This window comes from Sander lucioperca, chromosome 24 (assembly GCF_008315115.2).
Source record: "Sander lucioperca isolate FBNREF2018 chromosome 24, SLUC_FBN_1.2, whole genome shotgun sequence".
In the NCBI taxonomy this organism is placed as follows: Eukaryota; Metazoa; Chordata; class Actinopteri; order Perciformes; family Percidae; genus Sander; species Sander lucioperca.
This window is the reverse complement of record NC_050196.1, coordinates 6,910,855-6,938,560: the sequence shown is the minus strand read 5'-3', so window position 1 is coordinate 6,938,560 and position 27,706 is coordinate 6,910,855. Positions and strand designations below refer to the sequence as shown.

Below are 27,706 nucleotides of genomic sequence, written 5' to 3'. Positions count from 1 at the left end.
CCTTGAGCTGCTGTACATTCCCTTTGTCAGTGCGGTGGCCTCCCCTCACTGCCCTGTCACTTTAAGTCGAAGTTTATTAATGGACTATGTGGGCCATTGATTCCTAATTCCTCCCGACGTTGACATCGGGGATAAATATTGCATGGCACAGCCATCTTCGGGCTTATTGTAATCAGCATTGTTATTGTTCGCCTGCCCGAGAAGTAATCTATTTTAAATACACTTTCAGTTAAAAGGGGGGTGTTTTGGGCCTTGTCCCAGCACAATTGTCTTCATATTGGCGGGAAAAAAAGAGGCACAGGGGCTACTTTATCAAAAAGAAGGGCAGAAGAGAGTGGGAGACATGCAGACAGTCTGACAGATAGAAATATTGCCAGAGTCACCCAGTATGTTCAGTGAAACATTTCTTGCTTTAGAGCATAGGTGGTCTCCGGATGGTCTCTGTCAGCGCGTGTGTGTCTACGCTTCTGTCTCCGTGAAGCCCGCGGATGATGGATGAGCGCTCAGCCGGCGGGCGAGCCAGATGTCGTGGCTATCGATTTCTCCTCACATTTGTCCGACGAGCATTTCAACACAATGTGCCTCGATATGTGTGCACACACACACACACACACACACACACACACGGACATATATAGTATTTTCACCGTAAGTATTTCACGTGGACAATGACTCTCTCGCGCCAGCGGAGGCGTGGGCCTTGCTCTAAATTTTTCATCGTCTGCAGAGTACAATGACTGCCTCCCGCCTCATCAAGGTGTTTGTATTGATCCACCTGCAAAGTGGCATCCACTTGTTTAACATCCAGTCTAATACACTTCAATTGGCCCAGCCTTGTCTGCCTGCCTGCTCATCTGGCTGTTTTGTTCATCTCAGAGCACAGAAGACCGAGAGGAGTGTGTACGTGTTTCAAGGGAGTGTATTTGTGCCCATGAGTGCGTGATGAAACCTGTGTGGGCTTCTGTGTCTTTGTGGGGGGGAATAAAAGGTGGCGTGTGTGTGTTTGTGTGCCTGTGAGCTAGTGAGTGTGTTTTATGATGAGGTACATCTTTGTGTGTGAGCACGCTCTCATGGCTGCAAATAGGTTTTTATGCGACTGTCAACAGTCCTTGCTCCATCCAGCCCATTGAGCACCAAATTAAGGCTGCAAAGCAAAGTTGCCATTCGGTCCGCTCAAGGCTTCGTTGTTTTTCCCGTTACTTGCTTTGCTCATCGGGGTGGTCATAATCAACGTTAACAAATTGGAAGGACATCTATTGTTCTCCCTGCCTAGCCATCTTGAAAATTCAACAATTACAGAGGACACGGTGGAGACATGTCAGAGACACAATCTCAGTTATGACTGAACAAGATTACACTGGAGTTGGACACGGTACAAGAAGTAGATATTGATGTTACATACTTCAAGACACACTGCCAACACAGCCAGTGCCTGTTTTATCTTCTAGTTGTACCAGCTACTTGGTCCAGTAACAGTGGAGAGAAATACGCTCCTGAAAGATGTCCTCTTAGCTGCATAAATATTAAACTTGAAATTACTTTAGTATCTACAGTAGTGTTTTCAAATATATGTTCCATCTGTACTTTTACTCCATATACTTACAAATTCGAAGTACATGTACTTTACTTGAGTCTTTTCTTTTCATGCCACTTTCTACTTCTACTCCGCCACATTTCAGAGAGAAAATTTTAAAATATTTTACTCCACTACATTCATCTGACAGTTTTAGTTACTAGATACTTTACAAATTAAGATTTTTGCAAACAAAACACATGTAGTTTATAAAATATGTTTTATTATAAATTAAACTACCCAACAATATACAGGCCTACAAGTCCAGCTGAAATGATTAGCTGATTAAACACTTGACAGAACTGTTTGGATCGTTACCAGTTTCTAAAATGTGAGGATTTTTCTGCATTGAGTAGTTTTACTTTTAATACTTTAAGTACAGTTTCCTGATGATACTTACATACTTTTACTTAAGTAACAGTATCACTGCAGGACTTTCACTTGTAACAGAGTATCTTTACAGTGTGGTATTAGTACTTTTAATTAAGTAAAGGATCTTCCACCACTGGATGTGATGTCAGGTAACTGCATATCAGAAACCTTGAAGTTTTTTCTGTTCTGTACTCACTGGCATTGGGATATGGGAAGCTGTTTTGTGACGTATTTTTTTGACATCTCTGCAATGCTATTAAAGCTGCCAAAGATTCTCTTGTCTCCGAGAGTTGTGTACATGAGGTATAATAAGAATGAAAGATTGAATCTAGATGTCTGCGTTGGTGCGTGGTTATTGATGACAGTTATGACAATAATTTTATGTTAGGCTGACATTCAACGCGTCGACGGTCTCAGACTGCTCCGATCATGGAATAGGAGCTTCATCATCAGACGATTCATAGTCATCTCACATTTGTTTTGTCTCTATCAGGGGATGATGTACCTGGAGGAGAGGAGGCTGGTCCACCGGGACCTGGCAGCCCGGAACGTGCTGGTGAAGTCGCCCAATCACATTAAGATCACGGACTTCGGCCTGGCGCGGCTGCTAGATGCTGACGAGAAGGAGTACAACGCAGACGGGGGCAAGGTTGGTGTAAGTGGAGGCGTGAGCATGTTTTTGTGTGTGTACACTACTTACCTGGCTAAGAGCGGTTTAACACACAGGACTCCGTGCGTAAAAATGGTATACATACGTAGTAAACAGTGCAAACAACAAGTAATAAAACAAAAGGTCAGTGATGGTGGCCAGGGAAGGTTGTTATGCTCCAGGGCCAAAAGTATTTGTGTGTCTCTGAATGTGTGTGTGCAGCTATGTAGCATCTACTGTATGTGCATCTTAATTCAAATTGTATTATACAAACCCCACTTCCAATTAATTTGGGACGTTGTATAAAACGTAAATAAAAACGGAATACAATGATTTGCAAATTCTTTCCAACCTATATTCAATTGAATACACAACAATGACAAGATATTTAATAGGGGTGGGAATCTGGGCACTTTTCGATTCCGATTCAGAGGCCAACGATTCAATTCTAAACCGATTATCAATGCATCTCGATGCAACAATTTTTTTATGTACATTTCCATGCGTGATTTTAAAAAATATATATATAAATCTGAGTTTGCCAATCACTTCCTAGACAAAGCAGCTAGACAAAGCTTAGATTTTGACATATATTTGTCACACACAAGTTTTAATGAAATGTTTTGTCTACTGAGGTTTTTGTTTGGTAGTCGTTCCATGCTTAAGCCTTAAACATGCTGTGAAAGTCCCCTTCTCTCCCAGTAATCTTCCATGTCAGAGGCTCAGTCATGTTTAAAGGTGGATACTTGCTTCTTAGAACATGAAACATGAGGTGGTCAGATGTAATGTGATAAAGTAGATGAACAGCCTATATGTGTTTTGCCTAATTATTTTATGTATGTCTTATTAGATCATGTGTATATATACAAAATTTAATTTTTTTTTCCTTTTGACCATTTTTGTGTGTGTCTTTTTTCTGCACTCTTGCCTAAATTCTAAGTTGTTGTCCATTATCCCATCCTCTTTCAGTCACTCTGTTTTCTGATTTGTACTTGTCTGGAGACAGTAACTTTTTAATAAAAATCAACACGTTACATTTGATTATAAACTTATCAGAATCGAGCATGGAATCGTTCTAGAGAGAATCGCGATGCATCTAAGAATCGATTCTTTTTCCCACCCCTAATATTGAACGTTCAAACTGATAAACTATTGTTTTTTTTTGTTGCAAATATTTACTCATTTTCAATTTGATGCCTGCAGCACGTTGCACAAAAGACTGGGAAAGTTGAGGAATGCTCACAAAACACCTGTTTGGAACATTCCACAGGTGAACAGGTTAATTGGAGACCGGTGAGTGGCATGATTGGGTATTAAAGGAGTATCACCAGAAGGCTCAGTCGTTCACAAGCAAGGATGGGGCGAGGTTCACCACTTTGTATTCAACTGCGTGAGCAAATAGTCCAAAAGTTCAAAAGATGTTTCTCAACGTACAATTTAGGGATTTCATCATCTACAGTCGATAAGATCTACAAAAGATTCAGGGAATCTGGAGAAATCTCTGCACGTAAGCGCCAAGGCCGAAAACCAACATTCGATGCCTGTGACCTTCGATCCCTCAGGCGGTTTGTATTAAAATAGTAAATAAGGCTTCAGCTAATGGTGGTAATCTACTCAATATTATACTATTTATGAATCCTTTAAGTGTTAAGTATATGAAATGTCAAAAATAAAGACATTTTTGTCGTTTGTAATTTTTTTAAAGATGCAACAAACATTGGATTGCACCACAAGCAGTAGAACAAAAAAAGAGGACCTCTAAATCCTCAACATTGCCCTGCACATTTGCATGTTTGCATGTATACAACATGTCATAGTACAGTTTGCCTTACAGCTGTGTGCATTTCACATATTTATACACTGAAAAATCACACAGCCCACCTTCACACCACGGCCAATATACATTTGCTTTTTAATACTTGAGACACTTGAATTTAGAATCTTTTATGTTTCATCTTTATCCTTTCTTTATCCTTTTTTACTCTTATTCAAATGTGTATTCTTCATTGCACACAGCCTCAAGAGTATGTCTACACTAAGACAGCTAAATTTGAAAAAGCATCTTCTTTTCTACCTGCTCAGACGCTGTGTAGCAGTAACAGTTAAGAATCCACACGTCTAACTTCCTTTGTAATCACTCTTTTTGATGTCAATACAGCCAACCCCAGTATAATGTTTTATTTATGTGTACTGTGCGAAAATTAAATAGTGATTTAACCGACGTCTCAGGGCAGTAGAGCAGGAATAGCTCTTCCGCCTTGGTTAACAGGTAGCATGTGTAACCTCAGATTAAATCACTATTTTCTGCTCGCTCACTGGTCTGGCAACAGAAATGGAAAAATGTGCAAATTACAACAACTAAATCATAAGTGTGGCTGTGTTCAAACACAGTAGAGGTGATAATGGAGAGCAAAAGGGGACTGAACAGAGAAAACTGAATAATTGGGCTGTGTTGGTTCCGCTTACCAGATGTTAGCTGATGTTGTTAGGGTTGGGTACCGAAACCTACACAACCGGTAGGAATCGGACCGGATTAGAACGCAAATTTCGGTTCCACTTAATGTGTCGACTGAAATATTTTCCCTCTGTCGCGCCGAAACAGACGTAAAAATATCACACTTTCTCTGTAGTCTACCGTTAGCTAGCTACCATAAATGTAGGCTACTTTTAAAATGCCATATTTTCCCTCTGGGCTCACCAAAACGGACGTAAAAGCATATTAACCATTCACAGCACGTGATCACTAGTAAACATATTACACTTACAAGAATGGGTTTAGGAATCAGAATCGTTTTAAAAGTACCGGTTCGGCATCGGAATCATAAAAATCCAAACGATATCCAACCCTACTGAATAATCGGGCTGTGTTGGTTCCACTTACCAGATGTTAGCTGATGTTGTCATTTTCTTGTTTCCAAAAAAAAGGAAGAAATTTAGCTTTTTCCTATGTTATGTTGATGTCGAGATCTAAAACATTTTTGGTCAGTCTGGTAAAGTACAATTTTAAAGCACTTCATCCAAACAAATAATGCAGCCACAGTTCCAATCAGTTTGATTGTTTTGTTTGGGGACCCAGACTACATTAATCAGAAGCCCCTTCTCTTTCCCTCGCTTAAGGCGCACTATGCAAATTGGCGTGATCAACTCCCTTTATTACATTGGCTTGTTCATTGCTGCATCTATTCATCTGGAGGCCTGACGGTAGCCACTGCATCTTGAATTTAAGCTGTTACCTGTGGCAAATGAAAGATATTGTAGTTTGATGCAACCATCTGAGTGATTGACTCCATGTGGCGATTCACTGATGCATTGATAAATGAGAGCTGTTGTCAGCAGTTACATGTACGCCATAAAAATAGATGCGCCATGAGAGATAAATCAACAGAGATGGAAGTGGAGGCGCCGTAGCCGTTTTCTACCTGACGCATTTAATTTCCCTTCTTCTTGTTCATTTCCCTGAATAGCAAGCGTGCGTGTCAGGCTCCCACATGAAAGGAGGGGCTGTATTTCAAATGACCGATTGTGAACACGTGTGTGTATATGTGCGTTCACATATGCACACACTGTACAGCCAATATGTAAATTATATGGCAGTTAGGATAAGATGATGTGTGGCTTTGTCCTTGTCAGGAATTTCGAAGGGCCCGTTCTTATTACAATTTCACGCGCTGTCTGCTGTAAACCTACAGGCTATTGAGATAGTGTAAAAAATTGGCCAATACATTCTCATTTACATGCAGTATCTTAAAAAGCGTGCTCACTATCGATGATCCCTGGGATAGACTGAAGATAAGCAATCACGGTACTTGAGTAGTATTGAGCGAAGCAAAATATGGTCAATTTCCCAATATCTCACAAACGCTGGATTAAACGATGAGGAAGCTGCTGAGCAAAACATCAATCAATCAATCAATCAAACTTTATTTATATAGCACTTTACAGCAACCAGCAGGTATCCAAAGTGCTTAACATCGAAACCAAGAATAAAAACACATATCACACAATATAAAGAAAGAACATGTAAAAACAGAAATAGTTACAGAGAAACAAAAGAACGAAATCGTCACACCACTGCTACGTATTAAAAGCCTGACTAAACAGATGCGTTTTAAGTTTGGACCTAAAAAGAGCTACATCTGTAATAGTGCGAATATCAGGGGGTAACTTGTTCCAGAGTCTCGGGGCAGCAACTGCAAAAGCCTGGTCACCCCACCGTTTATATCTAGACCTCGGCACTTCTAAAAGTCGCTGGTTTGAAGACCGCAATGACCGGTTGTGCTCCCGCAATGTTAAAATTTCGGACAAATACTCCGGGGCTAGACCATTTAAGGCCTTGAAAGCAAACAATAAAATCTTAAAATCGATTCTAAAACGCACAGGGAGCCAATGAAGGGTGTAGAGAACGGGAGTGATATGTGCACGTCTAGATGTGTTTGTTAAAAAGCGAGCAGCTGCATTTTGCACAAGTTGAAGACGTGCGATGGAGGTCTGATTCAGACCAACGTAAAGAGCATTACAATAATCCAACCTAGAACTAATAAAGGCATGAATTGCCTTTTCTAGATCGTGCCTGTTGAGGAAAGGCTTAACTTTAGCCAGGAGACGAAGCTGGAAAAAGCTCATTCTAACAACATTACTGATCTGCTTGTCAAATTTCATGCTGCAATCAAAAGTAACCCCCAAATTTTTGACGGCTGACCTAGTGTAGGATGCTAGAGCTCCCAAACTCAAAGCTGGACCATTTTGCGTGCCTGAAGTACTGAAAATAATACACTCCGTTTTATCTTCATTCAAATTAAGAAAGTTTTCTGAAAGCCACAGCTTAATATCAGTGATGCAACTAAGCAGGGAGTTTAGTGCGACACTGTCATTTGCTTTAATAGGCAAATAGATTTGCAAATCATCTGCGTAACAATGGAATGACAGTTTATGCTTTCCTATAATAGCCCCTAAAGGCAGCATATATAAAGAGAACAGAATGGGGCCAAGAATTGAGCCCTGGGGAACCCCACAAGAGAGAGGAGCAGCTGACGAGAAGAGGTCACCAATCATGACAGAAAAGCTCCTATTAGCCAAATAGGAGCTAAACCAGCTAAAACATAAGATGGATAATACGCATAATGGAAATATTATGAATTTACCAATTCAGGGGTAAATAGATATGATAGATGTGCTAATGAGCTTCTTCTTTTTTGGTCTGGTTCATCAAAGATCCTCATCTTTATGTGTCTATCCATCTCTCCTCAGATGCCCATTAAATGGATGGCTCTTGAATGCATCCACTACAGGAAGTTCACCCATCAGAGTGACGTGTGGAGTTATGGTGGGTGGTAAATGTATTATTGGTCATCCGTATGTGTGGACGTCAATGTTTGTTCTGCTCATACTTGTGGGAAGGAAAGAAGTCAATGACCTGAAATCCTTTATTTGCATTTTCGACCCCTTTATCGTTCTACTTATCTTGTTCTGTTGTTGCCTGGCTGTTTGTCTCACCCTGACATCTCTCCCTGCCCTCCCTGCCCTCCCCGCCCCCCCCCCCCGCCCACCCTTTATCCTACAGGGGTGACCATTTGGGAGCTGATGACATTCGGAGGCAAACCATACGACGGCATCCCCACGCGAGAAATCCCAGACATTCTGGAGAAAGGGGAGCGTCTGCCCCAGCCACCCATTTGCACAATAGATGTCTACATGGTCATGGTCAAATGTGAGGAAACCTACTTACAAAAGCTCAATCACGCATACATACAGTACACTCACAAACAAGATGTGTATGCAAAATATGGTTTATAGGATGACAGAGTAGTATCCATCTTCTAATCGAACTCTCGGCAAGAAGGCAAATAAACCTATTTCCCAAAACCTCAAACTGTTCCTTTAACTGAGAGAAAGATTTATAGATTTAATGACCAGTAGAGCTTAGATCGGGCCCAAAAACTCAAGCCCGAGCCCGTGCACATTGTGTCCGAGCCCGGCCCGGACCGACACATTAACTGTAGTTATGAGCCCGAGCCCGATTTAAACCTGACAATTTTTTAACACGTGAGCCGTTACAACTGACGTTCTCAACTACAATTCCGAGTTGTTTGAACTACAGAAATCTGTTTAGAATTATCTTAATAAATACCGGTAATGCAACAAGGACGAAGCATGTAAACTGCGCTGTTTGTTTATTCAGAATGGATTGGATCGCAAATAGGATCCAAATGAAGAAACGTAACAAAAAAAAAAAAAACTCGACCCTAGCTCCTTCAGCCGAATAATGTGGGTAACAGATCAAGGCAGCAACATAATCAAAGCCCTGGAACCATATAGGAGACTTTCTGGTCTCCATCACCTAATTAATACTGTCCTCCGCCACGGTCTGCATGCTGACGCACTGGCCAACAACAGTGCTGCAGATGGGAGAGACACGATGTAGCACAGTTTACCTCACACTCAAGTCAGTGCAGGACATAGCCTACACCCAGAGCTACGGGAGAAGCTGGAGAGGCATAGCTTGCTGCCCAGCGAATAAGCCTAATAAAGTACTGATTAAAAAAACACAAATGCATGATCAAGGGCCCGGCCCGGCCCGGCCCGATCATAGCGGCGTAAAACATCGGCCCGGCCCGTGGGTCAGGTCGGTTCCAGTTCGGGCTCGGGCAGAGAATCTAAACTCTAATAACCAGATGTGGAATGTTTTTTTTCAAGATTATTTTTTGGGCATTTTTTGGCCTTTATTGACAGGACAGCTGAAGAAATGAAAGGGGAGAGAGAGGGGGAATGACATGCAGCAAAGGGCCGCAGGTCGGAGTCGATACCGGGCCCGCTGCGTCGAGGAGTAAACCTCTATATATGGGCGCCCGCTCTACCAACTGAGCTATCCGGGCGCCCAATGTTCACTTTTAGCTCAGGGTACATATACACCAAATTGTGCATCACTAGTATGCACCATCACATAATTTGTAAATTAAAAAGAATCATCAGTGAAATTAAAAAAAAGCTTGTGTCTTGCAACATATCACACATTTGTAACGGCTTAAAGACAGTGTTGCAGAGCAGCATTCCAACTCAGCGAGTGTTGTGCAGCATATGATCTTATTTTTTAAATCATGTTTATACACCGCTCCAACTCAGTGTCACAGATGAGTTGTAGTTTAATAAAAGGGGTTCATATTTTTAATATTCATCTGATAAGGTGTTATCTGAGCTCACAGGGGCATCGATTCAAGGCTGGAAGAAAAGTTGATTTGTAAAGAGGAGAGATGAAAAAAAAAAAACAATTCAGAGAAAGACAATGTTGTTGTGAAACTGATGAGATGCTGGTTTATGGTCTGCAACATGCAGGCGTATCCTCAGCCAGGGACTCTGCCCACATCCGTGTTTGTGTCATCCTCCATCTGGACTATCACACCTCCCTCACAGGCCAACGTACCCCAACTCTCCCTCCAACTCGTACAACCGTCCAAAAACCCGCCTTTTCTTCATCCTCCCCAAATTCTCCCATCTTGCACTCCTTCCCCTAGCTGGATTCAGAACCCTGGTTCTGCTGTACATGGCTGCGGACGGATCCACCCTCCCATATTTCCAGGAAACAGTCCAGACATACATGCCAATCCATGCTATGAGATCTGCCAGATATCGGCTGCTTGGCTAGTTTTTTTTTCCATACACCAGTCTGGTCATTGCACCACCCCGCTCCACCCTTTTCTGTCTCTCCCTGTCTTCTAGTGGTGGCTGAAAAATCTCATAAAAATGACCTCACATCAACTTTTCCCCCCTGACTTTTTTTTCCTCTGCCATCACAGTTCTCAGTTCTTTTTTTAAAATTATCTACCCTTTTTTTTGTTTGACAAATAATGTATCTGCGCTATGAATATACTTCTTATTATTTGCAGCTTGTAGCTCTATGAATTCAAACGTATTCTAGTGGAGCAGCACTGATTCGCTAGGGATGAAGACAACAGCAGTGAGTGCTTCAAATGCCAAATGTGTTGAAAGAGAACGATGTGATCCAGTTTGGAGCTCGATATCAAAACATATTCCCATGACAAGAAATGTTAGCCCGACCAAAATGTCATTATCTAATTGTTCTTTTTCCAAATGTAAAACTCCTGCCAATGGCTTTTGACAGCAGAGAAGCAATCATGAAAGCCCTGCAGCCATTTAGCCTAATAACAATGCCAACTGATTTCTGTCTTACCCCCTGGAGGAGGAGAATACATTTTATGTGCTATGTAAAATGTCTGGACAATTATATTATAAATGCTAGGGAAAGGGAAAGGGATTCCCATAACTTACCAAGCTGGTTTATTTTATCTTTAATTCAGTTAAATAAATAAAAACGTTATTGGTCGCAGAGGGGCGATTCTTGAGGGCAGGTATCTGATATACATCATATGTTGCATTTTCACTTTTATCCAGTCTATTGCTGAGCACCTTATCTTCTCTACAGGTTTTAAAATCTCCTCAGTCACACTGCAATGTTACAGCACCCTGAAAAACACATCACCCACACACACACACACACACACACACAAAAGTCGAGAGACGTCAGCTGAGCGCCACAGCGGCGATCAGACATAGCCGAAGCAGGTCAAACACTGAGTCAAACTAGCAGGAGGGTCACACCGCCCCATCGAAAGCCAGAAGCAAGCTCAGCAATTGGCCGCATTAATTCTAATTACATGTTGACTGAGAGCCGTTGTTTGTGATTTGGTGCGCTGTCACAGTGCGTGCCCCACCGCCTCGGCACCACCACAATAAAGATGAAATAGAGTTTGATTGCTGCTGAAGTGATTGCACCTCATTTAGGTTAATGTGCCTGCGTGGGGCACTAGAAGTGGATATAAGATGAACTGAGCAAAGAAAGGCAGGCAAAATGATTTTTTAGGAGCGCTTCAGAGCTTCAGATCGACAGAAGGAAACGTACATTAGACCACAGACTCTTTGAAACTCTTTGAACTCTTGAACTTTGAAAAGTTGCATAAATGTAGTGAGGATAAACTATTATTTCTTGTCGCTAGAGCTGTAATCGGGCCTTAAAAAGCCCGACAGAATTCGGCTTGAGCCCGACAAATACATTTTGATTGATAGCTTTTTAAAAGCCCGAACCCGTTTACAGCCCAACATTATTCAAATTTGCGCACGCACACAGCTCTTTCGCTTTTTGTCAAGAATGAGTCATTTATAAATGTTTTAACATCATTTATTCATGACTAACGTAGGCTATAGGCCACTTGGAAGTTGGAACAAAGAAATAAAATAAGTCCTCCAGAGGCCAGCCTCCGTTTCACCTCCTCAGCATCCATTTTCGCTCTAATCGAAACACATCACCTGACCGCTCATTTACCGTGCAACCCGGAGCACAAACCCGAGCCCGTGTAAAATGATAGAAATTAAGACCGAACCCATCGGGTCCCGTCGGGTTCGGGCAAAGAACTTCAGCTCTGCTTGTCACTGTGGTAGCCACTAAGTGTGAAATAAAGTGTAATGAAGCAATTATATTCTCAAGGTGTTCCGTGGAACCTCCCTCTAGGATGGCTAGAGGTGCCCAGGCCCCACTTTAGACATACATAATTGTTATAGAATATGCAGTGCTGACACTGAAATTAGCACCTCCGTTTGAATTTCTGTCTAATCTGGGCTGAAAGACAACCTGGCCTTTTACATCACCTGCAGGAGTCTTCTGTGTTGTCAATCTTCTGCAGCTGTGGCCTCAGGGAGAGAAAAGTAGTCTGGAGCTATAAATAGAAAAAACTCTTTCCTCTACAGTACCTCGGAGTTGCCCTTGGGCAAGGCACTTAGCCCTTCAAATGTATAAAACCTTGTTAAAGTGAACACCATACTTGCTTGTTCAGGGGTTTTTTGGTATTTTCTACTGAACTTTCATCTGCATACAACAAACTTAACAAGATAAATACAGTACACATATCTAAGAAATACGTTACATCTGCAATACCGGCACATGTTTTCATTGTCTCCTAACCATCCCAATTGCATACTGTAATATGCCAGTTATTTGTCACATATTATTTGGGCTTGAAATGTAAATATATATTGGGTTATTATTTTATTCAGCACACAGAAGAATGGCAGTGACACGGCTGAATCCAACTGCAAGTAGCAGTTCTACTTAACTGTCTTTTTCAGTGTTGTGGATAACATAAACATGCATGCCCATATACAAATCCTTAATCATCCTTAATCCCCCCCCTCCCCCCTGCTCCATCTTTCTCTTTCTTTCCCCCAGGCTGGATGATTGACGCAGACAGCAGGCCGAAGTTCAAAGAGCTGGCTGCTGAGTTCTGCAGAATGGCCCGTGACCCCCAGCGATACCTGGTCATCCAGGTGTGTTTGGAAGGCGTTTAAATGTTATAGTATAGTATACTGCCCTACAAAGCCAAAACGCAGTAACTACACATTTTGTCAAAATTGAGTTATGACTTGAAATAGGCTTTGTGACATCTGTTCTGTCTTGTGACAAAGTATCCTGGTTTAATTGCGTTCAGTTTCAGAGAAACGAGAGTGTCAAAATTGCAGTAACTATAAAATCCAAGCTAATACAAAGGCAAACCGCAGTAACTGCGGTACTGAACATCAGTTACTGCGTTCTGGCTTTGTATTAGCTTGGATTTAGCAGTTACTGCGTTCTGGCTTTGTTTCCCCAGCTTTGACACTGCAGATATTGCAATCTGACTTTGTAGCCAGATCGTTCTTGCGCTGCACAAGCTGTTGAAAATAATGGTTTCAGAGTGCAACACCGTTGCAAGATCCTATCTGTAGGGACCTTTATACCGAAAATTTTGTCCCGATCATAACGGTCCATAACACAGAACCAACAAACCTACCAGGTAGCCTACTGAGAAATGCTATGGCTCATTTTCATGGTAAAATTATGTTTAAACTCGCGTTAAAATGCCAATCCAGAGACGTGTAAGGAAGATAGCAAAATATGAACACACAGCCTGGCAAATGACCGCTTTATCAATGAACTGTTACCATGGCTAGCTAGCCGCTAGCAAATTAAAGACATTAGCCAACCTGTTCACTTGAAGGCAATATCCACTCCCACAATGTTATGATAATCCTCGTATGATCATGTTGATGTTTCTTGCGTCATTCATTTCTTGATCTGTTCATGCATCAGGCAGCTAATCCAATTTTAGTGAAAACGGTTATGGTTTAAAAGTCAAAAGGTGGCTCCAGTCAAGTTAGTTACAGTTAGCTAAAGTTAGCTGCACCCAGGAAAGTGGACTAGCAGCCGGGCGGGCAGGAAGAGCGTTTTAATTAGCTGTCAAATTCCGACTGACTCCTCTGACTGATATCCTCAATACTGTTACATATGTGTGTGTTAGGTAATGAATTCTGTGTGGTGTTTTGCAAATAATGTTTTATGAAATTGAAAACTGAGTTGAAGGCTGAGAATTATTGCATGGTTTTGCGGATTTGGTATTGTGGTGTTTGAGTGAAAGGTTTCAGATGAAATTGTGTGACATGTTAAGATTTTGTGTGTGTAAGCAGTTGAAAAAAAAAACTGTAAATTGCATTAATTTTTAACTACTTTTTCAAAACATCCTTGATCTGTAATTAATTACTTTAAAACAAAAATTCCAAAGCCAAACACTGATGAAAGAATGAAGCATTGCAATAAAATATATATATCTTAATTTTGAGGGTTACTAGCATTCACAACTTGCAAACATTAATAAATAAAACAAAAAACTATATTAAAACCAATCAAAATGTGGTAATAAATACATTTAGATTGCAGATACTGCACTTTGCCTTTGCAATAGTGTTTTATGGTCATATTGGTCATGTTTTTTATCTACAAAAAATACTTCCTAACAAGGCATCATATGAATGTATTACCACTAATCTACCCACAACATGTTTGGCTGGCCACGGTGAAAACTTTAAAGGCATTTTTCTCAGTTTCAGTGTTAGTTAGTTAGTTGTTTGGCTTTGTAGGGCAGTATAGTATATGAAAATGTAATCATCTGATATATTTTGTGCGTCATTTTTGATTATAACTGCAGTTAGTCTCGTTTTGCCAGACCTTCCTCCACAGTGCTGCGGAGGAGGGTCCGGCTAGTCCACACAGCATTCTGGGATGGGACAGAGCCACGTTGCCGCTGCTAGATAGCCTCGGGAAGGAACTTGTTTTGGTGGAACATGTGTGTGTTCAAAAGTAGTTTTAGTCATGCAGCAAAAAAATCTGATTGGACAGATAGTCTAGCTAGCTGTCTGGATTTACCCTGCAGAGATCTGAGGAGCAGTTAACCATAGTCCTCAGAAATCCACCGGAGTTTAGAATAACAATACACAGAAAGCAGAAGGTAATGGAGATCCAGGCGAAAAGAGCGACATCCCGCGCAATCTCCAGCGGCACCAGAGCAATCAATGGAACATAATGGTCATAGACTGCAGTGCCCTGCTATGTCCTGCTACACCCTGTAACGCCTTGCAGTGCCCTGCTACGCCATGAACTACTACAACTACTATTTCTAGTCATAGTTCCATTATCTTTATTGAGACTGTTATTGCCATTGTTCATCACACCCCCAACCGGCACCGTCAGACACCGCCTACCAAGAGCCTGGGTCTGTCCGAGGTTTCTGCCTAAAATGAAGTTTTTCCTCGCCACTAAATGCTTGCTCTTGGGGGGATTACTGGAATTGTTGGATCTTTGTAAATTATAGAGTTTGGTCTAGACCTACTCTATCTGTAAAGTGTCTTGAGATAACTCTTGTAATTGAATAGACTAAATTGCGGTATACCATCCGTTAAAAGAAATGAATCACACTAAGTTGTGTCACTTGTGTACTGTTTAGGGAGATGACCGCATGAAGCTTCCCAGCCCCAATGACAGCAAGTTCTTCCAGAGCCTTCTGGACGAGGAGGACCTGGACGACTTCATGGATGCTGACGAGTATCTGGTGCCTCGGGGTTTTAACATGGCTCCTCCATCGTACACAACCAGGCCTCGTGTTGACTCCAACAGAGTAAGGACACTGCTTCAGGACACAAAAATATATGCAGAATTTTCTTTTTCACTAATTAAGCTGTAGTCCTAAAATAGTTTGAAAAATGTGTCACCATCCTTTAAAAGGGACATTTTAAGCGGTCAAAGCATAAACCTACAGCTTGAATTGATTATTTGAATATAATAACACATTACATCTTCTTATAAAACCCTTTCAAGTCTACTGATTTAACTTTAGCCGCAAAACATACTATTTTCATTTCTTTCTGGCCAAAAACTGCCCAACTCACTGTCCTCTATAAGTGCTCAAGGTGGTTAAGAACTTCCAATACGCTGATGATTTTCCTCTACTAATGGCTCACCTCCATCATTTCCATCCTAGCGTGTGTGGCTTAAACCTATGCACTTTATGCGCTAGCTCCCCAGGCCCCAGGTTTCATTACTCAGAGCTCCATAAGCAAATAACAGACGCTTTCTTAAAATGCCAGAGCCGTTTGCTAATAGACAATGAGCGCAGGCTCGGCTGTTTGCTCTGCAGCATTCTTTACATGCCCCTGGCCCACGGCTCTGCATCTTATCCACCTGTACTCCCGTGACCTATCCGTTTTCCTATTTTTTTGTTCCCTAACGAGCCCATGCGTACCCCAAAAAAAAAAACACACTCACGGTAATCCATCCAGTGTTGTGCCTGTTCAAGGTCAGCACCACTATCACGAACTGAAACTCCTTTGATAATACAGTCAAAAGCCCCTACATGCCCACACAGGGAAAGTAACTTGTCGGCTGGCTGACTTTGCCACGGGAAGTTAGTTATTCAGGTTGTGCCGCCGCAGACGCTGTCCAATACAGACGGTTATCTAATCTGGGCTGATTTGCTCTCACGCTCGTACTTGAAAAGAGGAGCGGATAATGACTGGCTTTGAAGAAGGGATGAACAGAGAAGTTTGGAGGAGGGGGAAGTTGATTGCAATGGAGGGATGACAATGGGAGTAGTTGAACAGATATAACCTCAGGACATTTTCTTTTGTTTTTTTTCCTCCGTTGCGTTTTGTAGCCCTGCTTCCTGTAATTGCTGCTGTAGCTCTAGAAGTTGGCAAGAGTCTCGAGGAGCAGGCCTGGGTTAAATAGCCTACGGCAAGCCAACGCAGCACCACAAGAAGCCCTTTGCTTCACGTGTCATGTTTTGTATTTTCTTGTGGGGTTTTCTGTTCTTTTTTGAGGTTCAGGTGACTGAATCTTAGCTCTGCCTGGCTGCCCTTCACATTCCCTTAAGGCTGATGACTACACTGTCAGAACTTTTTTGGCTACTACACGGGTTAAAAGTCCCACGTCCATTGCCGCAGGTGGCATACAACTGGCTTAAACTGATTCCAGCTTTATGACTTTTGGCATTCACACTGTGTGTGAATTTGTTGTGGTTCAATTGAACAATAGACATATTTAGTTTATGCCTTAGTTTATTGTTTGTTAAACAATGTTGTTCCAGCTCTTTTATCACCAAATAGCTGCACAGTGTCATACAAAACATGCATCACAGTTTTCTCAAGGGGTTTAGAACAAAGAAAATCAAACATCAGAAAGCATGTTTTATTGTCTCTATCCACAACCCACTCTTTGCCTCAGAACCAGTTTGGCTATCGAGATGGTGGTCCAAACCCTGCAGAGGCCTCTGTGGCAGGTGCCCAAGCCTGCGTGAACCAGGACGCCACAGGTGGACCGGGTCCGGCCCTGGAAGACCAACGCTGTAACGGGAGCCTGCATAAGAAGAGCCTGAACCAGGCTGGGGGAGAGGACAGTGGGGGCCAGAGGTACAGCGCTGACCCCACCATCTTCTTGGGGGAGAGGGCGCCCAGAGGGGACACTGATGAGGACGGATACATGACACCCATGAAGGACAAGAGCTCCTCAGGTACTCTAATTGTCACCAAAAAAAACCCAGTGAAGTCCGGTTAATTTTCCAGATCACTTGTAACAAACAAGCGATCAAGAGTTTTGGAGAGGCTAAGAATAAATACAGGTAGAAATTATTGTTGTAATGATGCCCAACTGCATTTTACGAGTTGAATTTAATCCACAGCGTAGTGTAGATAATACTAAACTTTGAAATAACGTTACGTCATTAAATTAATTTCATATAAATCAAAGTTGCACATAGATTAACTACACCACAATCTTCTGTGTTCCACAAACAGAAACACAATTTAAATGTAAAACAAGTGCATCCTGTATGTACTACAAATTCAAGCCTAGTTCACCTGTTGCCTGTTCATCTCTTTGCTCATTCACAGAGTAAATCTTTTGTAGTACATTCTGCCATTGTCATTTTGCCATTTCATTTAATTCCATTGATTAAAATGCCTACCCAGTATCCGTCAACTGTGTATGTCATGTTTTGCCTTTGATAATATTTCTGTGCATCAGCCCTGCTCTTGCACTACCGTCTTTGATTTTTGAGCAGCTGAAAATATAACAAAGCCTGCAGCAAAATGCATCTGATGCAATGTCAAGGAGCGTAAGAGTGGGCAAAATCAATAGATTTCGCACCCCACTATTATAGCGCTTGGAAGCAGTGAAGAGGGTCATTTGCTGGCATTTTCACCCCTGGCAGATGGAGTTTGCAGTGCCAAAGAACTGTTGGCATCTTGCCCGTCTGGTCCTGAGTGGCTGCCATTATCACCATTATCATCGCCATCTTCTCCCCTCATTAGCGAGTTATCTCTTTCTCTTCCTCTCTTCAATTTCTTTTGTTTACTTCTCTCTTGATTTGATTTCTATGGATCTTTTGTTTGTCTGTCTTGTTCTCTCATAAACTCTTTTATCTCTTGTTATCTTCCCTCCCTCCCTTTTCTAATCTGTGCTACAGAATATCTCAATCCCGTTGAGGAAAACCCATTTGTATCGCGACGTAAGAACGGTGAGATCCATGCCTTGGATAACCCGGGCTACCACAGCACACCCAACAGCCAGCCCAAAGGAGAGGATGAGTACATCAACGAGCCCCTATACCTCAACACCTTCCACAGCCCCGCGGAGCTGGGCCTGGAAGCCCTGAGGAGAAATGGTCTGCCCCTACCCACCCAGCCCTCTTCCTCTATCCCCTCTTCGGGCTCCCACCTTCCGCTTACTATCCAGGCCAGCCTGCCCCACTACCCCCTCCCCACGGCCCAGCCCTCTCCATCTGGCATGCCTTGCCACCACGGCCCACCGACCCACATCCTCCATGCCCACCACACCATCAAACCTGCAGGACAACCTGGCAATCCAGGTGGCGGCTCCATCAGCCAGAGCCAAACAGGAACTTCTGCCCAAGCCCAGGTGTGCCAGTCAGGTGCCCTGTCCACTTCGGCCACCATTGGGCACGGCAGCCTGCCAGCATATCAGATCCATGCTACCACGCACCCAGCCAGCACTAGCCTGCTGAAGCACGGACAGACGTCAGGTAAAGTCAGCGGGAAAAAGCTGAAGGTAACCTTTGACAATCCAGAATACTGGCAGCACAGCTTGCCTCCCAAATCCTCTAACCAGGCGGTCCCTGACGGCGCCCAGGGCGGTTCCACCAACGCCAAGCTCTTCTATAAGCAGAATGGACACATACGGCCTGCGGTAGCTGAAAACCCTGAATACATGTCTGAGTTTTCCCTGAAATCTGGCACCGTCTTGCCACCTCCACCCTACCGGCAGCGAAACACTGTGGTCTAAATCGTTTCACTTGACAAAAGTTCCCCAATCAGACTCTAGCCTCCAGCAACCCAGACATCCTCTCCGGTTCCACTGTTCCACACAGAGGGGAGCGGCCACAACCAGAGGCCCCAACTCTTTCCAAATAACGTGCCATCTGCTGTAGCTGTAGCGACATCAGAGCGATGTGGACCGAACTGAGCCAGGCAGACCCAACTCAAACTCCCGCACCTTTACTATATCCAATCCAGTCCATTTATGTCCTGTAGATAGAGACTCTATGTCACTGAAAATGTGAAGGTTACGGTAGTTTTTGGCATACAACAGACATATGACTGTCACATAGCAGGGCGCGTATCGTGTTGACCCGGCGAGGCAGAACACAATGGCGTCAAACAAGATGGATTCAGCTTATGGGACCTGAACTCACTGCCAGCCACTGTGGTGTCCAATTCATGAAAGGAACAATATGTTTTATTATTTTTCCAACATAAAGGTCGGAGGATGAACGTTGAATACGTTTCTAAGGGTTTCTGAAATAAGCAACCAAACAGCAAATAGAGTCTGTTAGATGTCAAGATGACTTGTTTTGTGAATGACCTTATAGAGTGAGGGAAAATATGGAGGATAAATGACTGAAAGGGTTTAGTCAAGACTTCCAGTAACGTAAAAGACGGAGCACTGAACGCTCATCAATCATATTCATTCTTTTGCCTGTAGGATTATAATGAACATTCTCAAGTTTACCATCAAATATGTGAAACTCATCTCGTCTTTCTACTGTAACTGTGATACTGTGATTGCCAGAACTACAGTGATCCCTCCTTTCACATTTGTAGTTAGACCATGGACCGCTGTTTAGTTGTTTTTGGTTGACTGCTGTCTTGGAAAAACTGATCAAAAACAAAAAAATACACTGTAAACAATTTTCTAAACACTGGTTTCAGTGCTGAGAAGATGAATTTTTATACACTGGTTTTCCCATTTAGACCATGAAGTTACCTTATACGTGTAAAGAGTGTCTTGCCATAAGAGTACAGATCTTTGTATGTGCTAAATAGTAGGACCATCCATAAAGCAGCTCAACTCAAAATGGTGATAATAAAGACAGAGTAAGGGAGAGAGGAAACAATTCTACAGAGAGGAGGGGGGGGGGGAGTTCATAGAAGCTGCCTAATGAAGACCTCAAGGAATGAACCAGACAGTACCAGCAGAGCACAGTAAAACCAGACTACTTTTTGTGTGTGTGTCTGTGTGAAGGAGCCAAGCGCGTATTAGCGAATCACTTCGGCCCCACAGGCAACATCTGTGGAACAAAAAGAGATGTGGCAGAAGTCGGTGATGACACGGTCAGCAGCTTCAGCACCGCTGCTAACCAACAGTCAACTCAACACTGGTCCGACCACAAAGGTTTCCACCATATGACTGCTGTTAAGTAGAAAACGTTTTTTTTAATGTCTTGAATCAAAAGCTCATTGAGTGGCCCAACAGCACCAAATCTCTAGGAGATTTCCATCATTTATCAGTCCATTCATCCATGGCACAAATCAATAGCCTGTGGTAATGATTCTTTTTTTTTTTTGGTCTGAGGTGGCGAAGTGACCTACACAATTTTAAACCATTACGTTGTTTAATTTAGACAAAAAATCACAAAGATCAAAACCACATCTGTGTTTTAATTAGACTGACTTAAAGGTGCAGTAGATAAGACTTATAAAACTAACTTTCTGTCATATTTGCTGAAACTGACCCTATGTTCAAGTAGAACTACATGAAGCTGGTAATTTAAAAAAGAAATAATCCGGCTCCTCTGGCACCACCTACAGCCTGTAGTGTGATTTGCAAAAATCCACAGCTCCCTGTTCAGATGCACCAATCAGGGCCGGGGGGGGGGGGTCAATCACTGCTCATGCACACGCATTCATTCTCCCTTGTGGGGGGAGGGGCTTAGGAGAACGTTTTGGGCTTTAGCAGAAAGGCGGGAGGCACTGAGAAGTGGTCAATGTTCAAATTTTTTGGCTAAGTCCTGGATCTTCGCAATCCTACCTACAGCGCCATGTGATCTTTGGCAATTGGCAGTGGTTGAAAATCCAATTGTTTGATATTGTTGTAGGACCCTATTGCCCAGAAGTCAGAACTCGACAGACTACTCACCTACCAACCTCGTTTCCTAGAAATTATGTTTATATTCAACTCATTTGAAACAGCAAATACGTTTTAAGGAAAACACAAGTGCCCCGATTCTTCTGTTGCCTAAAGTGAACCGCATTCAGGATGCAAACTCTGGTCTCGAGTGGCAAAGGACATCATCAAAAAGTATCCCAACAGAGTTTAGTCTTGAGATCACTAATACTGTAGAACACTGCTTGCCCCTTTACACTCAAGGAGAATTGTCCCCACCCTCACTACTGATGCCTCTGCAGGCAAACTTCCAGTCAATGCTGCTAAAAGCGCTGGTGTTACAGACATTGTTTCTTCCGCCATGCCATACAGAAGACCTGTGGGTGGGAAAATACTAGAAAAACTTGCCAAACTTCAAAGATCAAGGGGAACATTTTGTAATGATGGTTGATCTCAGAGAGCCTCTTCCAAGAATCCCATCTTAGCTCAGTCAATATGAACAAAATTGTGTAGTTTGTGAACCTTTAGCAGGTGTTCCCAGCCGTTATCTGTTTTTTTTTTTTTTTTTTACATTACTAGTGGAATTACTATTTATCATTCTGCTACGGTAGGCCCCTGTCTAAGCTGTTTTCTCGTATGTAGTATATTTATTTAATGTATTTCAATGCTTCTTCTGTGAGTGAAAGTGTTCGTCTTAGTAAGCTGTATATGTTTGCCCTCCCCATGGAGCACTTTGCTCAAACTCGCGGGTAGAAAGAGATTTTTGTTACTGGACTATTCAACTGGTTTATCTGGTCATTTATCACTTCAGAAAGCAAAAGCTTTAGGAAAAGTCTGAGGAAGGTGCTGCGTCCAGGAGTTGACAAAGAACACACACTCTTTCGGTAGTGCTGACCAGCTTCTAGAATGTCCTTGTTTCCAGGTTATTGTTTTTGTCTTCTTCAAACAGCATTTATAATGCTGCTTTGATGAAATTGTGATTATTTGATGGGGGTATTTTGTAGTCCCTTTTTGGAGCTCTAATTTGAATGAAATAGAGACAGCATTTAAAATCAATGTGAAATATTTATAGCGCGTTTTGAGCTTGTTTATACTGAGCGATGGAGGCGTCTGCCAAATCTGTGTTTCAAGAAGAAAAAAAGGAAAAAGAAAGCACGATGGTGGTAAAAAAAAAAAAAAAAAAAGACACGCCTTGGTGTCTCTTGTTTGGCCTAAATTATCTTGAAGACCCAGGCAAAATATGGGTTTGAATCAAGAATAGATTAACACTGATGAGACGATTGGCCTCACATGTTCTCGAAAGTATGACGTTTCCAGGAAGAGGAAGAAAAAAATACCGGTAGTTTGTCAAATCTTGTCAAAGGCCTTGGTTACTGTTTTTACACAATCTGTTTTCTATTTGTGGAAGCAATCATTTTTCCCCTCTACTGACTAATATCTCATTTCAGACATATTTCACCTTGGCATTGGACTGTGTTACCTGCTGCTATTTGTCTCAGCCCTAAACACTCTTGTGGCTCATGGCAGTTCAAGAACACACCATGGCGAGTGGTGTTTAAGACTGATCACTTTTTTTATTTCTACTTTTTACCGTTTCCTCCGAGCCAAGGTGCAGAGGCATGTAGCCGTGTTGTACTGAAGTGCATCCTTTACTATTTCATACCAACCATACAGGCTGCGTTAGACTTTAATGTATAGTACAATGTCACCTTGCATGGTACCCAAAGTGAGTGTTTTACTGCCCTCCACCTTTTGTATCTCTTCATTGATTGACAGTATTATATTTTGATTTCAGCGCGGGAGAAAAGAACCCCGATTTTCGTTTCTTTTTACTGAATTCAGTAGCACAAACTGGGGAATCCTTATTTCTGAAATCTTTCATGGGATTTTTTTTTTTTTTTGGTGTACAGTACTCTATATATAGTCTTTTATTATTGAGTCATTTCCCATATTATCAAGGATGTTTTTTTTTTCAAGGAAAAGACTTTTTTTCCACTATTGTGTTGTTTACTGCACATTATTGAACGTGTTTGTCATTCTTGCTAGTTGTTCGCATCTTAATTGCACAAATCATCGCATTCATTTTCTGTGTTTGAATTAAGATCAGTATAAATGTACAGAATCTTTGGGGGTTTCCTCCAAAACGTATCTAACACACTTCAACAACAAATGTGAATAGTATTTTTATATAAAGCACTGAAATGGCCAACGGGGGTGAATTTGTAAATAAGGAGGCAATGCTTTGAATTTATATGGTCTTCTCTCCTACTGCTGTTTTCTCCTGCTTATAACAACTTGTACAAAAAGAGCCGTACATATTTGCTTTATGTAAGTGTACCTTTTTGACTAATGGGAATCTGATTTTAAAAGTGCTTGTTGACCCTTTCTCATGTGAAACTCTTGTGAAGCCCCTTTTTTTTTCCCAGAGCTTTATGGCTGTCCTCACGTAATGTTTGAGTTTAGGTGAACACTGTTAAAGTGGTAATGGTGGGTTATGGGTGGAAGGGTGTTGAGTCCACCTGGTATCTCTGTTTCGCTTCCACAATGCCTGCCACATCAACCCGTTCTCACTCCCAACTCGTAAAATACGGACGTTTGGACGGTGGCTGTCAGCGTCTGAAGCAATGAAAAAAGCGCCCTTCAGCGTGTTTGTAGAACGTACCGGGGAGAGCAGCATCTACACAGGGTTTTAGCGAGTAGTATGTAAGGGGGAAATTCCGCGTAGGGAGGTTGTTCGGGGTGGCGGATGGGTCAAACACAGGACTTTCACCCAGGAGACCGGGGATCGTGTCCCGCCTGCGTCTTTAACCGGCCCGTTATTCCCACGAGTCACGGAAACGTAAGCCCACTCACGACCTTTTCCTAAACCCAACCATCCCGCTCTTCCCGCGAGTCACAGAAACGTAAGCCCACCCACAAGCTTTTCCTTAACCTAACTGCGTCAAAAGGGACGCCAATAGTCCCGACCAAGCGCGTTTCGTTAAAGTCGCGTTATATGACGCTGAAGGAGACTTTTAGCGTCAATAACAACAACAAACGCACCTGACGAAGCGTCCGTATTTTACGAGATGGGAGTGAGAATGTGTTGTCGGTTTAGGTGAACACTGTAAAAGTGGTTATGGTGGGTTATGGGTGGAAGGGTGTTCAATCCACCTGGTATCTCTGTTTCGCTTCCACAATGCCTGCCACGTTTTATTTATTAAATTAATCAGAACACCCCAGAACAAGCGAACAATACCTTTCTTTTGCTCTTCATCTCTTCCTCTTTCTAATGATCATACAACTAAAACCAGTGCTGCCACCTAACCTAGATAAACTGTGTTACCTTCTTCTGCTTACTTTCTACTGGAAATATTACTGAGCCACGTCTGACCACCTCCTCCTCCTTTCCTGAAAGGCAGAGCACAGCCTTCACAGTATTTCTCTGTTATCATTTCTGATTTGTTTAGCATGCTTTCAGAGGAGACATAGTAGAGAGAAGGCATTCTCAGTAACTCCTCTTTGCCCACGTTAGCTTTCCATACTTCCCCCGTCCCTTTATCCGAGACGGTCACTGCCGTCTCTCTGAGTTGTTTGAAACCATACCCAAAGCTTTATATCATAGAAATACCGTTCCTCATGTTTGTTACATGAATCTGTCAAAAGTATATTTTTAATTTAATATAAATAAAGATTGATTCAGTATATGTTGTAGTGATGTGGTGGTGATTTTGTTGTGTGTCTTGAAGTTAAAAAAAACAAAAAACATCTAAGGGTGGGGGTTTAAAGGCTAAGTTGGAGTGGATGCAAACACATGCAAGAGGAAAGTTGTGGATGTTCGTGAACACACTTGCTGGCAAGAGTAAACAAAAATCTTGTGGAGTCAATTATTCTCAAAGTGCGGCTGTTTTGGATAAGGATTATACCTGATGTTCGGAAAAGCACTTTTAGAATGTGTCCAGATTTGCTTTAAAGTAGCATTTTTGGAAAATCAGCTACATCAAGGACCGTAACCTCGGCAGGGATTCCGTGTCTTGCTCAAAGACACCTCAGCAGGGGAGCTCTGGAGCCCTAAACCTAGATCCCATTGCTTGACATGCCATCCCGCTGCCTGTAAATAGAGCAGAAAATGAAAGCCCCGTTTGGTTGCTCTAATGCTCACTCTAACAGCTTTAATAATACAATTTAACAGATGGTGTCTTTAATTAAGGCGAGAAGCTCTCGAGTTCCAGCATGCTTATTTTGACCTGACTTCTTTAGATCAACATTACAGAAGTTGCACTGGAGGCGAGGTTCTGCACCGCAGCACACTTTCATGCTCAAACGGACTTGCAGATGAAGACCAGCTGCATCAAAAGCTCCGCACTGTTCTCCTAGCCTCCTCCAAAAGTTCGCCCTAAAATAGGCTAATAAAGTGTGGATATAACATTTTGCTCTCATTTTTCCTCTCGCCCCGTGCCGCGCTTAGTCCGCTGTTTACCCAAGTGTTGGTTATGTAAACTGGCGTAGGCAACATCGTTTGCTATGCAGCGCTCCTCCATTGCTGCTGCATTCCCAGGCTTTCATTTCCATCATAAATAATACAAAACTGTCCAATGGCAGAATATGAGCTTTCTGAAGTCACTGCTATTAATACTAATAAGGCGATGGGGTGCTTTAAGTAAACACTGTTTATGAACAGAAATCCCCCCCTTCTTTTTCCCCCTCCTTTTTCCCCTCTCTCCTCTGTCTATTAGTTTCCTCGGAGCACTGAGACTCAATTAGTAAGCACATTGAGTTCCACCATAGTAATTTAGAGAGGGAGCTTCTGCTGCAGTCACACTATTTGAACTATTTCCAGTTATATGCATTTACAGCTACTTATTCAAAATCTATATTAGGTCCGCCCGCTTGAATCGCTGTCCAAAAAAAAAAAAAAAAAAAACGATTCACATTTTCTATGTAAAGGAACATTTAATTGATACTCACTCACTCCCTTCCTAATGTTGAACTCGCATAATAGACAGATTATCTTGAACATTAACCACACTTCCCGACAGGACTTTGTACATTATCACCCACACCAGACAGCAAAAGGGGGGAGGTCACTGTTAATTTGGCAACTGCTGTATAACCATTTGTCATTGTGTTACAAGTCTCCTTTGTAGCTGATCTTCCAGTGAAGGCCTGCTGTCGCCGCCAGGAGATGGGGTTCAGCTCCATCCCGGAGGCCTGTAGCAATTAAACTTACAGCTGCCCTGTACACCTGCGACAAAGCTCGGTGATGACAGCTCATCGCCGACAGACCGCTGCTGTTTAATTGCAGTGTGTCACCTTGGCGGTTTTATCCACATACCCTTGCACCAAAGAAGTTTGAAATGGCTCCACAAGCTTGAGATTCTTTTATATTATAGCCTAGACTCTATACTCTATATTTTTATTTTTCATCTTTTGCATGTGTGTGTGTGTGTGTGTGTACACGCATAGTGTGCACGCCTAGGTACATTTTACTAATGCGCTGTTATAATAACAATGAAATGCTGCACTATTGACTTTAGACCGTGTTTTTGTTGGTCAATGGCGCGATCACTTCCCGCTGCCTCAAGATAGCAATACGGCAAGAATGCACCTGAACACACCTCCCTGTAAGACCAGCACGCCCATGGGCGCACAGATGGGCGCAGGTGCATTTGCTATTTTAACGACGTGGGCGCTGGACGGGAAACTGACAACTGCGTCGGTCTTAAACTAGCAAAGACACTGGCGTCGGGCTTTGCGCTGCGCCGGGTGCAAGATAGGGCCCTGAATGTCTTCAAGGGTGTACTTATTTCACGACGAAGAGAAACTACCTTAACGTGAAGAATTACTCCTTTTCCATTGCTATATCAGTGAGTTTATATATTTGTCCACACAAGAATACAAATTAATTTAAATAATACATTTGAACAAAACTCACAGTTTTATGCATGCACGCGTTTAAACTAGTGATCTTCCTATTCAAATGCTTTATATACGGAGTATTGCTTCATGTACAACGCTTAAACATTGACAGACCTGCTGTGCCTAGTTACGGTCGCTAAGCTACGATTGGACAATTGCTGGTCCGGGGGAATTAGTTGTATTTTGGCATCATATCAACTGTCAATTGCATAAAAATCCTCTTTCTAAACACCTAAAACTTGTAGGATTTAAGCTTTAACAGCAATGGTTAAAATGTCTGTTAGAACAGTGGTTCTCAAACTTTTTCACATCAAGGACCCCTAAACTGACATAAATTAGACCACGGACCCCCATCTGATAAGACTTTGTCCCAGGGTCCCCTACCTAGATGTTTTATTACAGAACGTGAATGAAAACCATGAGCAAAATAGTCACGTAATCTGTC

At 42.3% G+C, this 27,706-nt stretch overlaps 1 protein-coding gene across 6 annotated transcripts in view; it reads left to right on the top strand.

Annotated features, from left to right (window-relative positions):
• Positions 1–27,706, top strand: part of LOC116044446 (receptor tyrosine-protein kinase erbB-4) — a 281,156-nt gene that overhangs the window by 237,418 nt on the left and 16,032 nt on the right. For 4 of the 6 annotated variants that reach the window (XM_031291606.2, XM_031291605.2, XM_031291608.2 and 1 more), the window contains exons 21-27: positions 2,439–2,600; positions 7,842–7,917; positions 8,155–8,301; positions 12,829–12,926; positions 15,413–15,583; positions 17,188–17,473; positions 18,428–20,556. In XM_031291606.2, coding sequence (XP_031147466.1) covers positions 2,439–2,600; positions 7,842–7,917; positions 8,155–8,301; positions 12,829–12,926; positions 15,413–15,583; positions 17,188–17,473; positions 18,428–19,263 — 1,776 coding nt within the window. In that variant the 3' untranslated portion in view covers positions 19,264–20,556. Of the gene's footprint in view, positions 1–2,438; positions 2,601–7,841; positions 7,918–8,154; positions 8,302–12,828; positions 12,927–15,412; positions 15,584–17,187; positions 17,474–18,427; positions 20,557–27,706 lie in introns of those variants that run through there. The other 2 variants (XM_031291607.2, XR_004103671.2) reach the window with 2 other exon arrangements.